This window comes from Scyliorhinus torazame, chromosome 29, assembly GCF_047496885.1.
Source record: "Scyliorhinus torazame isolate Kashiwa2021f chromosome 29, sScyTor2.1, whole genome shotgun sequence".
Classification (NCBI taxonomy): Eukaryota; Metazoa; Chordata; class Chondrichthyes; order Carcharhiniformes; family Scyliorhinidae; genus Scyliorhinus; species Scyliorhinus torazame.
The window spans coordinates 39,056,775-39,070,684 of NC_092735.1; the positions used below are offsets into that span (position 1 = coordinate 39,056,775).

Here is a 13,910-nt window from a genome sequence, read left to right on the forward strand (position 1 = left end):
TTCCAAGAGTTGGTGCAGACTCAAAGGGCCGAATGGCCTCCTTCTGCACTGTAGATTCAATGATAATCTATGATTAATCTAGGACAAAGGTTCGGCACAACATCGTGGGCCGAAGGGCCTGTTCTGTGCTGTATTTTCTATGTTCTATTTTCTATTTAATTCCTACCTCTTTTTCACCTTTCTTTTTCCTCGTCACCGCTGACAAAGTTTCCATTTCACTTTCAAAAAGATCGACCTGGGAACAGCAACATGATTACCTTCACTGATCTGCATGGCATAGCACGAGACTCAAAAATAAATCAACTGCGATTACTAGGTTAAAAAAGAAATTGACAGTAAAATTAGCCAAGCTGACTCACCTGCATATTTAACGTGTCTATCGTATTCTGAAATGGAAGACAGATAATGAAAAAAGAGATTTGCACGATTAATTAGAATCCTTTTCTAAATGTCAAAATTTAACCAATTTTGCTCAAGACTGATTGTCATCAAAAAGCCCTTGTTAGAGGATGGTGAAGCATGGCAGAGGCGAGAGGGGCAGATCATGCTGTCAATTTGCCACTTGCCCATCAGTCAGTAGGGACATAACACATTCACAACAAACCACTAACCCCACATCCCAATACCCCAGCTAGTCACGGAATCAGTGAATTGCAGGCCAACAACTCTCAGGCTGCCCTCTTTAATACCAAGTTTGAGAGTTTATCTCAAGTCTGATATTTCTTTTGATATATATTGTTTTAACAATTCCAAGTTTTGGAAATTTTTATAATCACAGTAATGACACGGACAATTTAACTGAGACTGTTGTAGTGTAGATGGAGTTCCTGATAGGCCAGGTTTCGGATCCCCAAAATATTCCACAACAGTTTCAGGCAACTGAATACATCCAAAATCTCCCCCCTGGCCTCTGATTGATCAGCCAACATCACATCTTTTTCATGCATGCTCACTGCTGGTCACTGTCCTCTGCAACCCCACTTGGGGGGGGGGGGGGGGGGGGGGGGGGGGGGCCAGGTGTGGCTGATTCCGGTGAGTAAAGCCAAAAGGCTTTCTGAGTGACAGCAGCAAAGGAACTGCTCCGAGGCTGACAATGCAGCTGCAATGCCAGGGTCTGCAATGAGGCCAACCTGCACAGAAAAAAGCAACAACTTGCATTTACGCACCAGCATTAACGTGGTGAAGCGCCCCAGACAAGTGGGAGGCAACATAGTGAGGCTGAAATATCTTGCGCAGGAAAATATATTAATAAAAAAAACAAGGATAAACAAAACTGAAATGCAAAAACTAACAGTGAAAAAACAAAGGAAGCAACCTCACAAAACACAAACAAAAAATAAGTTATAAAATTGTAAAGAGAAAAAGGGGAGAGTCTTGCAGCGTTCCCGACAAGGTGGGAGTTCATGCCTTGCCGTGTACTCTCCTCTTTCCGCCTACAATGTGGCGAGTTCTGGGAGCAACAGCAGGCATTCTCGAACTGGCCTGAGTTGTGTCAGCACTGGCCCTCTGAAAAGCATTTGGACTATATTGCCATCACTCACCGTTAGCCACTGGCAAATTTCTTCCTTTTCCTTCTGTGCAGGATCCACCTTCGTCGCTGATCCCAACCCTTCTTTAGAATAGGCTTTGGTCTTTGTTTCTCTCTCCACTATCTTGAACCTTTCCATTTGCTTTATAGAAAAGATTTAAATACTTGAACCTCAAATTTAGATTTAAAAATTGCGCTATGCATTCTCTATCACTGGCCCTGCTCATTTGCCTCTTTGACCCAAAGCAACCCCAGACTCCTCTGTGGCTGCCTGACAGAGCTACAATTGTAGTGAGGTGACACGTTTTCTTTCCCTCACTTGATAATCACAAAACACAGGAAAGTTGACCAACAACTGAGGCCAGCAGATTAGAGTGTGAGGAAGACACAGCACTCAAATCTGACATCCTTGGATAACGCAGGCCATTCAGGCTGTGCCAGTACAGGACTAAAACCCTGGGCGCATATATATATATCAAGTCAAACATGTCATTTCCTTCAATAAAAAGCAAGCATTAAAATACATGCAGAAATGAAAGAATTTTCAGTGCTTTAGACCATTAAAGTTCAGCATGTGACCATGTCTATGCAGTCAGTACTCAGCACCCAAGTGTTCCTGGGTATTTTTCACACTTTATGAGACCTAAAACAGAACTACAGTCTCCCTGTTTCAGTTTCCATCTTGACTTCTGGAAATTTACATTGTCTTTTATTTATGTTTTTAAATTTAGAGTACCCAATTATTTTTTTTTCCAATTAAGGGGCAATTTAACGTGGCCAATCCACCTACCGTGCACCTCTTTTGGGTTGTGGGGGCGAAACCCACGCAAACACGGGGAGAATGTGCAAACTCTACACAGACAGTGACCCAGAGCCGGGATCGAACCTGGGACCTCGGCGCCGTGAGGCAGCAGTGCTAACCACTGCGCCACCATGCTGCCCCAACACTGTCTTTTATTAATGCATCTTTCTCTTTGTACTTTATATGGAAGTGCAGGAACAAGTCTGTGTGACTTTGCAGAGAACATAGGGAGAATGTGGGCTTTGAACAGAATGAAGTACGTTAAATAAGATAGTGGACAATATGGAAGAAATGTAGCTCTGTATTACTGATAATGAGGCAATCGCACAACATGATCCAATATCACAGAAAACAGTGGAACTAAATGGGAGGTATTCTTATGCAACAGATGAAAAGCGAGGACAGAATTTACGAAGTCCAGAGCAGAGTGGAAACAGCCAAGTTTCTGGTTGTTGCTATGCTAATTTGAATAATTAGTGCACGCATACTAACTTTAGTACCTGTGTTAAAACTGTGCAGAGAGGAACTTGGTCAAAGTCAACCTACACTTATTGTCTGATGTATTCAAGAATCAGAGAAAAGACGTGGTGGAAATGCCCTGACCACTGCAGGTGGAGTAATGACTTGCTATTGTGCAGAACACATGATGTCAGCATGGTACAGAATGGTGACAGAAGGTCACCACACATGATGTGATAAGATAAAAAAGGCATACTGTACAGTATAGCACTGGCACTGTGAGTGTGCAGGGTGATGCAAACAGCCATTGCACAGTACAACATTGGCGCTGTGAGGGTGCAGGGCAGTACAGGCATTGTACAGTATAGCACTGGCACTGTGAGAGTGCAGGGCAGTACAGACATTATACAGTACAGCACTGGCACTGTGAGTGTGCAGGGAAGTACAGGCATTGTACAGTATAGCACTGGCACTGAGAGTGTGCAAGGCAGTACAGACATTATACAGTACAGCATTGGCACTGTGAGTGTGCAGGGCAGTACAGGCATTGTACAGTACAGCACTGGCACTGAGAGTGTGCAGGGCAGTACAGACATTATACAGTACAGCACTGGCACTGTGAGTGTGCAGGGCAGTACAGGCATTGTACAGTACAGCACTGGCACTGTGAGGGTGCAGGGCAGTACAAGCATTGTACAGTATAGCACTGGCACTGTGAGAGTGCAGGGCAGTACAGGCATTGTACAGTACAGCACTGGCACTGTGAGGGTGCAGGGCAGTACAGGCATTGTACAGTATAGCACTGGCACTGTGAGGGTGCAGGGCAGTACAGACATTATACAGCACATCACTGGCACTGAGAAATTGCAGGGTGATACAAACAGACATTGTACAGTGCAGCACTGGCACTGTGAGAGTGCAGGGCAGTACAGACATTATACAGTCCAGCACTGGCACTGTGAGAGTGCAGGGTGATACAAACATTGTACAGTACAGCACTGGCACTGTGAGGGTGTAGGGCAGTACAAACATTGTACAGTACAGCACTGGCACTGAGAAATTGCAGGGTGATATAAACAGACATTGTACAGTCCAGCACTGGCACTGTGAGGATGCAGGGCAGTACAGGCATTGTACTGTACAGCACTGGCACTGTGAGGGCGCAGGTGGTACAGGCATTGTACTGTACACCACTGGCACTGTGAGGTACAGGGCAGTAAATAGGTATTATACAGTATAGTACTGGCAATGTGAGGTACAGGGCCGTAAAATAGGTATTATACAGTATAGTACTGGCACTGTGAGGTACAGGGCAGTAAATAGGTATTATACAGTACAGCACTGGCACTGTGAGGGTGCAGGGCAGTACAGGTATTATTTTTTTAGAAAATAAATTTGGAGTACCCAATTATGTTTTTTTCCAAGAAAGGAGCAATTTAGCGTGGCCAATCCACCTAACCTGCACATCTTTGGGGTGTGAGGGTGAAATCCACGCAGATATGGGGAGAATGTGCAAACTCCACACAGACAGTGACCCGGGGCCGGGATTCGAACCCGGGTCCTCAGCGCCGTGAGGCAGCAGTGCAAACCACTGCATCACCGTGCCGTCCGTACAGGTATTATACAGTACAGCATTGGCACTGAGAAATTGCAGGGTGATACAAACAGACATTATACAGAACAGCACTGGCACTGAGGGTGCAGGGCAGTACAGGTATTATACAGTATGGCACTGGCACTGTGAGAGTGCAGGGCAGTACAGACATTGTACAGACCAGCACCGGCACTGTGAGAGTGCAGGGTGATACAAACATTATACAGTACAGCACTGGCACTGAGGGTGCAGGGCAGTACAGACATTATACAGTACAGCACTGGCACTGAGCGTGCAGGGCAGTACAGGTATTATATAGTATGGCACTGGCACTGTGAGGGTGCAGGGCAGTACAAATATTATACAGTACAGCACTGGCACTGTGAGGGAGCAGGGTGATACAAACATTGTACAGTACAGCACTGGCACTGAGGGTGCAGGGCAGTACAGGTATTATATAGTATGGCACTGGCACTGTGAGGGTGCAGGGCAGTACAGACATTATACAGCACATCACTGGCGCTGTGAGAGTGCAGGGTGATACAAACAGACATTGTACAGTACAGCACTGGCACTGTGAGGGTGCAGAGCAGTACAGGTATTATACAGTATGGCACTGGCACTGTGAGGGTGCAGGGTGATACAAACAGACATTGTACAGACCAGCACTGGCACTGTGAGGGTGGAGGGCAGTACAGACATTGTACAGTACAGCACTGGCACTGAGGGTGCAGGGCAGTACAGGTATTATACAGTATGGCACTGGCACTGTGAGTGTGCAGGGTGATACAAACAGACATTGTACAGTACGGCACTGGCACTGTGAGAGTGCAGGGTGATACAAACAGACATTGTACAGTACAGCACTGGCACTGTGAGGATGCAGGGCAGTACAGACATTATACAGTACAGCACTGGCACTGTGAGTGTGCAGGGCAGTACAGACATTATACAGTACAGCACTGGCACTGTGAGTGTGCAGGGCAGTACAGACATTATACAGTACAGCACTGGCACTGTGAGGGTGCAGGGCAGTACAGGCATTGTACAGTACAGCACTGGCACTGTGAGGGTGCAGGGTGATACAAACATTGTACAGTACAGCACTGGCACTGTGAGGGTGCAGGGCAGTACAGGTATTATACAGTATGGCACTGGCACTGTGAGGGTGCAGGGTGATACAAACATTGTACAGTACAGCACTGGCACTGTGAGGGTGTAGGGCAGTACAGACATTGTACAGTATGGCACTGGCACTGAGGGTGCAGGGTGATACAAACATACATTGTACAGTACAGCACTGGCACTGTGAGGGTGCAGGGCAGTACAGACGTTATACAGTACAGCACTGGCACTGTGAGTGTGCAGGGCAGTACAGACATTATACAGTACAGCACTGGCACTGGAGTGCAGGGCAGTACAGACATTATACAGCACATCACTGGCACTGTGAGGGTGCAGGGCAGTACATGCATTATACAGCACATCACTGGCACTGTGAGGGTGCAGGGTGATACAAACATTGTACAGTACAGCACTGGCACTGTGAGAGTGCAGGGCAGTACAGACATTATACAGCACATCACTGGCACTGTGAGGGTGCAGGGCAGTACATGCATTATACAGCACATCACTGGCATTGTGAGGGTGCAGGGTGATACAAACATTGTACAGTACAGCACTGGCACTGTGAGAGTGCAGGGCCGTACAGACATTATACAGCACATCACTGGCACTGTGAGGGTACATTACCGTTTCAATGAGTTTTCGATTTTCTTGTAACTGCCTCTTGTCTTTGATTTCGTTGGAGGCCACCCATGTCTTTATTTGGTCTCGCAACCTCTGCAGACGAAACAGAACACAATACAACAAATGTAAATCATCAGCAGGAAGACAGAATGACATATAACCTGTTGTTTTTGTATTGGAACCAATACTTACAACAGATTGATCCTGGGCTTGCTCAGGAAATGGGAAGTCCATAGAGGCACCGCCTCAGAATTTTACAGAAAAATCAGATGGAACTGGTTCTATGGCTGGGGATTCCTGGGATGACACTTCTGTACTGGCATCACTTCTTAGAAGTTTCCTTATTTGTATTTTTGTTTGAATGCCAATAATTCCCTCTACATGCTATTTTTAGCAAACGTATTAACAGGTTCACAAGTATTTCTGCTACGCTGTTTCAATATTGCCAGAATCTCAATTGTTTTTAATGAAGACTCTGGAATGCAGCACAAATATACATCTCCTCTGGTAGAGTTAGACTTTACAGATAGATGTTTTAAAAGTAAGATTTAATGAATCAGAACTATTTCTGTGATGTCATATTCCTTTCCACCCTGCGTACAGCACCAACTATCAGAACCAAAGTTTCAAACGGATTCAAACTTGAAAAAAATTGTCTCCAACTTTACATTTTATTCTACTTTCGATGCAGGGGAAAGTTATACCAACAGCTGAAATTGGATTAGTGATTCTGTTTGAACTATAAATTACTTGTTCACTATGTTACCGATGAAAAGTTATCCAGTCATTATCTGACCTGTTTATTAAATCCATCTCCAAATCAATTCTAACTCCTCGGAATATTGAGACCTGTCACCCAGTTGCTTCAAGAGGGTGAGTGAGCGAGGTCTGCAAGTCTGCATGGGCAGCAAAGCACATCAGCCTCTGATACACATGACGACAATATGTCTGTGAGAGAATGACAGAACGGTAAGAGACTTCTGTTGTGTCACAATTCAGTACTTCTCTCAACCGGCAAATGATTCATACTCTCACCAGAAGCCTGAATCTTTGCTACACTCTAACCCCGGAATCCCCTTTGTGATGCTATGTCCCATTGCTGAGCCCTCCCTGCTCAACACTTACTCTGTTTTCATCATTAATGTCATGGCTGATGAGCGTAAAGGCACGTTTGAGAGAAAAACAGGATGACAACGCTACAAAATGAAATGTATTTCTCATTGAACTGCGACCATTTAACTGCGGCAGCTTGTCACTTCCATTTTTGTTGGGATCCTGATGTGTCTAAAACAGCTGCTGCACTAATCTGGACACTTTGCCGTAATTATATTATGTGAAGTGTGAAAATGATTGTGAAAGCAGCAATCTCTCAGCTGCAGCATAACTTAACATTCTCAACAGAAAGGTTGGAAGTGAAGGGGGGAGAGGTGCGAATTACTGCCCATGGCATCTAGGCAGCGAATGACTGAGTTTGGCATCAAAGAGCCCTGGCAAAATTGAAGTCAGTGGAAATCAGGGGACAAACTCTCCACTTCAGTCATACCTGACACAAAAAGAAGATCCCCATATCCTTCTGAAATCCGAGTACAGACCCAGAGTCCTCAACCGTTCCTCATACGACAAGCTCTTCATTCCAGGGATCACACAAAGTTCAATACCATGAGCAATTTCAGGTACTGAATCAGTCCGTGTCCATATGCAGCAAGGCCTGGGCATCATTCAGGCTTGGACAATAAGTGGCAAGTAACAACTGTCCAGCAATGATCATTTCCAACAAGTGAGAACCGAACCATCTCCCCATGACATTCAATTGCATTGCCATTGCTGAATCCCCCACTATCACATTCTGGGGGCTCACCATTGATCAGAAACTGAACTGCAACAGCAATATAAATACAATGACAATAAGACTAGATAAGAGAATGGGGATTCTAAGCCAAATAAATCACCCGCTGACTTTCCAAAGTTCATAAGACTCAAGTCAGGAGAATATTCTCCACTGGCCTGGATATGTGCAGCTTCGACAATACTCAAGAAGCTCAACACCATAAAGAAGAAATCAGCCTACCCGATCAGCATTTCCTCCACCATCTTTGCACAGTGGCAGCAGTGTGCACAACATAAAAGATGCACTGCAGGCCCGAGTCAGAGGTGAGGGGACTGGGCCTGTAAAAGGAGCTGCGACAGAGGAGGCAGGGCCGGGCAGGCGGAAAGCGCGGGCTTTTTCCCGCGTTGAAGGCTGGAGGGGGCGGGGCCGGGGAAGCGCAAAGTTTTTTCCACGCTTGGGATGGAACGGGGAGGCAAAGAGCCTGCTGGTGGGTAATGGAGGGGGAGGGGAAGTCCCACAATGGGAGGAGTCAAAGGAGAGGCGGGAGAGGCCGGGGTCAGCAGGAGTCAGCTGACTGCGGGAGTGCAATGGGGGAGCAATGCAGCTAGGAGGGGTCCTAGCTGGGGGGCGAGGGGGAACTGGGTTGCTGCTGGTATGGTCAAGGGGGAGCTGGAGCGAGTAGAGGGGGTTGGGACGGGGGTCTGCCGCCGTGGGGGCCGGGCGTGGGGCGTGGGCGCGTGGCTGGCCGAGGAGGGGTGGCCGATGAGGGGTTATGACTAGTCGGTGGGGGAGGGGGGCGGGTAGCCCCCTGATCCGACTGATAACCTGCAATGGAAGGGGGCTGAACGGGCGGTTAAGCGGGCGCGGGTGTTCGCACACCTGAAGGGGCTGAAGGCGGATGTGGTCATGCTCCAGGAGACACACCTGAAGGTGGCAGACCAGGTAAGATTGAGGAAGGGGTGGGTAGGCCAGGTGTTCCATTCGGGGCTGGATGCCAAAAATCGGGGGTGGCGATCTTGGTGGGAAAGAGGGTGGCTTTCGAGGCGTCGAGCATTGTGACAGACAATGGCGGCAGGTACGTATTGGTAAGTGGTAAGCTGCAAGGGGAAAGGGTGGTGCTGATCAACGTGTACGCCCCGAACTGGGACGATGCGGGTTTAATGCGGCGCATGTTGGGTCGGATCCCGGACTTGGTGGGGGGCCTGATAACGGGAGGTATGCGCAGGTGCCGGTGGAGGGACTGTTGAGGGAGAGGCGTAGCCTTCAGGCCGAATTCGACCTGTTGACCACCAGAAAGGCGGAGGTGGAGTGGAGGAAGGGCCCAGGGGGCGATTTATGAATATGGGGAAAAGGCAAGTCGGATGCTGGCACATCAGCTTCGGAAGAGGGATGCAGCTAGGGAGGTTGGGGTATTAAGGATACCGGGGTGGGGGGGGGGTTTGGCATCAATGGGGTCTTCAGGCAGTTTTGTGAGGAACTGTATCCGTCCGAGCCCCCACTGGAGGAGGGAGGGTTGGGCCGCTTTTTGGACCAATTGAAGTTCCCGAAGGTGGAGGAGGGACTGGCGGCGGGATTAGGGGCCCCGATTGGGTTGGAGGAGCTGGCCAAAGGGATAGGGAGCATGCAGGCGGGAAGGCACGGGGCCGGACGGTTTCCCGGTCGAATTTTACACAAAATATGTGGACCTGTTTGGGCCCATTGCTGGTTAGGACCTTCAATGAGGCAACGGAGGGGGGGGGGGGGCGTTGCCCCCGACGATGTCCCGGGCACTGATCTCCTTGATCCTGAAGTCGGACAAGGATCCCCTGCAGTGTGGGTCTTACAGGCCGATCTCATTGTTAAATGTAGATGCCAAGGTGCTGGCGAAGGTCTTAGCCACGAGAATTGAGGATTGTGTGCCGCAGGTCATCCACGAAGACCAGACGGGGTTTGTGAAGGGGAGGCAGTTGAACGCGAACGAGCGGAGGCTCCTGAACGTTATTATGATGCCGGCAAGGGAGGGAGAGGCGGAGATAGTGGCGGCGATGGACGCTGAGAAAGCCTTCGAAAGGGTAGAGTGGGGGTACTTGTGGGAGGTGCTGAAGAGGTTCGGGTTTGGGGAGGGGTTTGTCAGGTGGGTTAGGCTGTTGTACGAGGTCCCGATGGCGAGTGTGGCCACGAACAAGAGGAGGTCTGAGTACTTTCGGTTGCACCGAGGGACGAGGCAGGGGTGTCCCCTGTCCCCCCTGCTCTTCACGCTGGCGATTGAACCCCTGGCTATGGCACTGAGGAAGTCGAGGAACTGGAGGGGGCTGGTGCGGGGTGGGGAGGAGCATAGGGTGTAGCTTTATGCGGACGACCTGCTGCTATATGTGGCGGACCCGGTGGGGGGAATGCCGGAGGTAATGCGGATCCTCAGGGAGTTCGGGGATTTCGCAGGGTACAAGCTCAACATGGGGAAGAGCGAGTTGTTCGTGGTTCACCCAGGGGACCAGGAGAGGGGGATTGGCGAGCTCCCACTAAAAAGGACGGAGAGGAGCTTCAGGTATTTGGGGGGTCCAGGTGGCCAGGAGCTGGGGGGCCCTGCATAGGCTTAATTTCACGAGGCTGGTGGAGCAAATGGAGGAGGAGTTTAAGAGGTGGGACGCATTGCCGCTGTCCCTGGCGGGGAGGGTATAGTCAGTCAAGATGACAGTGCTCCCAAGGTTTTGTTCCTGTTCCAGTGCCTCCCCATTCTTATCCCGAAGGCCTTCTTTAGGCGGGTGAACAGGAGCATAACGGGGTTTGTGTGGGCGTGAGGGACTCCGAGGGGGAGAAGGGTGTTCCTGGAGCGGAGTAGGGATGGGGGGGGGGTGGGGGAGGGGGGGGCTGGCGCTGCCCAACCTCTGTGGGTACTACTCGGCCGCCAATGCGGCGATGGCGCGCAAGTGGATGATGGAGGGGGAGGGGGCTGCATGGAAGAGGCTGGAGACGGCGTCCTGTGTGGGTACGAGTCTGGAGGCGCTGGCAACGGCGCCGCTGCCGCTCCCTCCAAGGAGGTATACCACGAGCCCGGTGGTGGCTGCTGCCCTCAAAATATGGGGGCAATGGAGGCGGCACAGGGGGTAAGTGGGGGCCTCAGTGTGGACCCCAATACGAGGGAACCACCGGTTTGTCCCAGGGAGAATAGATGGAGGGTTTTCGGGGTGGAACAGGGCAGGGATAAGAAGGTTGGGGGACTTGTTTGTGGATGGGAAGTTCACAAGCCTGGGTGAGCTGGAGGAGAAGTACGTGCTCCCCCGGGAAACACCTTTAGGTATCGACAGGTAAGGGTGTTTGCCAGGCGGCAAGTGTTGGAATTCCCGCTGCTGCCGCCACTCACGGTACAGGACAGGGTGCTCTCGGGGGCGTGGGTTGGAGAGGGGAAGATCTTGGCAACATACCAGATGATACAGGAGGAGGAGGAGGTGCAGAAAGGTAAGTGGGAAGAGGAGTTGGGGGAGGGAGATCGAGGAGGGGATGTGGGCAGATGCCTAGGGAGGGTGAATTCTTCCTCTTCATGCGCGAGGCTCAGCCTCATACAGTTTAAGGTGCTGCACAGGGCACACATAACCGGGACAAGGATGAGCCGGTTTTTTGGGGGTGAGGAAGGTGTGTTAGGTGCTCAGGGAGCCCAGCAAACCACACCCATATGTTCTGGCATGCCCAGCGCTGGAGGAATTTTGGAAGGGCGTAGCGAGGACGGTGTCGAGGGTGGTAGGATCCGGGGTCAAACCGGGCTGGGGGCTCGCAATATTTGGGGTTGCAGAGGACCCGGGAGCGCAGGAGGCGAAAGAGGCCGGTATTCTGGCCTTTGTGTCCCTGGTAGCCCGGCGAAGGATTCTTCTTCACTGGAAGGATGTGAGGCCCCCAAGCGTGGAATCCTGGAACAATGATATGGTGGGGTTTATTAACTTGGAGAGGGTGACATTTGCCTTAAGGGATCGGTGCAAGGGTTCTTCAGGCGGTGGCAACCGTTCTTGGACTTCCTGGCTGAACGGTAGACAATGGTCAGCAGTAACAGCAACCGGGGGGGGGGGGGGGGGGGGGGGGGGGGGGGGGGGTTCTATTTTATTTTTCTATACTGTGGGATCTGAGTGGGTGTATATATTTGCTATGTGTTTCGGCGGGTGTTAATTTATTATTTATGTATAGGGGGAGGGGGGCACTGGGTTGTTTTGTTTTGTGTTTAATTTTATTGGGTTCCTTCTACATTTTGTTGTTGATATTTTGTGAAAAATTTAATAAAATTTTTTTTAAAAAAATAAATAAAAGATGCACTGCAATAGCTCACCAAAGCTCCTTTGACAGTACCTTCCAAACCCAGCTAGAAGGACAAGGGCAGCAGACACACGGGAACACCACCACCTGCAGGTTCTCCTCCAAGCCATACATAACCCTGACTTGGAAATATATCGCCGTTCCTTCTGAGTCACAAGATCAAAATCTTGGAACTCTCTCCCTAACAGCACCAAGGGAGTAACTGCACAAGATGTAGTAACAGACCACTCACTGTCATGTAGGTCAACTCGGGATGGGAATGGAATGGGATGGGAATTGGTTGGGAATAGAATGGGATGGGGTGGGAATGGGATGGGATGGGAATGGAATGGGATGGGAATAGAATGGGATGGGAATGGAATGGGATGGGGATGGAATGGGAATGGGATGGGAATGGAATGGGATGGAAATGGGATGGGAATAGAATGGGAATCGAATGGGATGGGAATGGGATGGGAATGGGAATAGAATGGGAATGGGATGGAATGGAATGGGAGGGGAATGGAATGGGGTGGGAATGGGAATGGGATGGAATGGGAATGGGGTGGGAATGGGATGGGATGGGGATGGGAATGGGATGGGAATGGGAACGGGATGGGAATGGGATGGGATGGGATGGGAATGGAATGGGAATGGAATGGAATGGGATGGGAATGGGATGCCAGCAACATCGACATGCCATAAATAATTTTGTTTAAATTGTGGGGGAAACAATCTTTTCACCAACACACAAGCTCGTTCTGAAGATATCAGTTGAGTAAATGTACAATCCATCTCGTGATCGCTGAACCATGGTGTGCTGAACCAGATCATGTGGCCGCGACAGAGACCAGCCTGCATATTACCTCAGGTCCTGGATCAGCTTGTCAGCAAAATAAAAGCCTCCACCTCGGGGCTCTTTCTCTCACCTGTAGTTTCTTAATTTCCTTCTTCAGGTCAGCTTCATATTTTTCCTTCTGATTGGCGTTTGCTGCGCTGTGTACCTGTTTACAAGGAGATGCTGTTAAAAAGGGCCTTGCTGTCATTGCTCACCAAATCCATAGCTTTCGCTCAGGGTTTATGTTTGTTCTAGGAGCTGGAAGAGCTGAATCACAATGACAATCCAGGTCAAGCCATCAAGACTCGGCTCCGAGATCATCTCTCTTCACGAGAAAAACGTGGCATTGGTCAAATCAGTTTTCTGTATTTTAGTCTGCGCGCTGCCATTAAACATCAGGAAAAACCTTAACAATGGTATTTTAAAAATTGAGGTTGCAATTATTCCTGACTATTTTAGTTATAGCTAATGTCCCTTTTAACTAACATTTAGCTCAAAGCTTTCCATAGGGCTTCTTCCACTTCACACGGTGACTTCCTTTAACTGGCACTAAGCTGTCCAGATTGGCAGTCTGGGAGCTTCACTCCACTGATGCTAGCCAGGAATCTTGGCCTGTCAGCAGCTAAGTACTGACTTTGCTGATTATTTCACTGACACACAGTATAAATTGATAATATTCTCTGTACCCAGTAGCTGAATTTGGATTATTTTACTGCCCGCAATATTAGAAAGAACATTTCTTCTCGTATCCACACGCAATAGTCCCCTATTGCTCCCTTCCAGTTATGACACTGAATACAATCCAATAAATGGCATCCCAACAGTTATAATCCCAGGTGCAGCTTCGCAACCGGG

General features: G+C 49.3%; 1 protein-coding gene across 9 annotated transcripts in view; it reads right to left on the bottom strand.

Moving 5' to 3' along the window:
• LOC140404086 (CCR4-NOT transcription complex subunit 3-like) overlaps positions 1-13,910 on the bottom strand; it is a 155,736-nt gene that overhangs the window by 53,895 nt on the left and 87,931 nt on the right. For 8 of the 9 annotated variants that reach the window (XM_072492478.1, XM_072492477.1, XM_072492476.1 and 5 more), the window contains 5 exons: positions 13,147-13,221; positions 6,136-6,225; positions 1,542-1,670; positions 360-386; positions 167-235 (listed from right to left, as the gene is read on the bottom strand). In XM_072492478.1, coding sequence (XP_072348579.1) covers positions 167-235; positions 360-386; positions 1,542-1,670; positions 6,136-6,225; positions 13,147-13,221 — 390 coding nt within the window. Of the gene's footprint in view, positions 1-166; positions 236-359; positions 387-1,541; positions 1,671-6,135; positions 6,226-6,928; positions 7,011-13,146; positions 13,222-13,910 lie in introns of those variants that run through there. The other variant, XM_072492480.1, reaches the window with a different exon arrangement.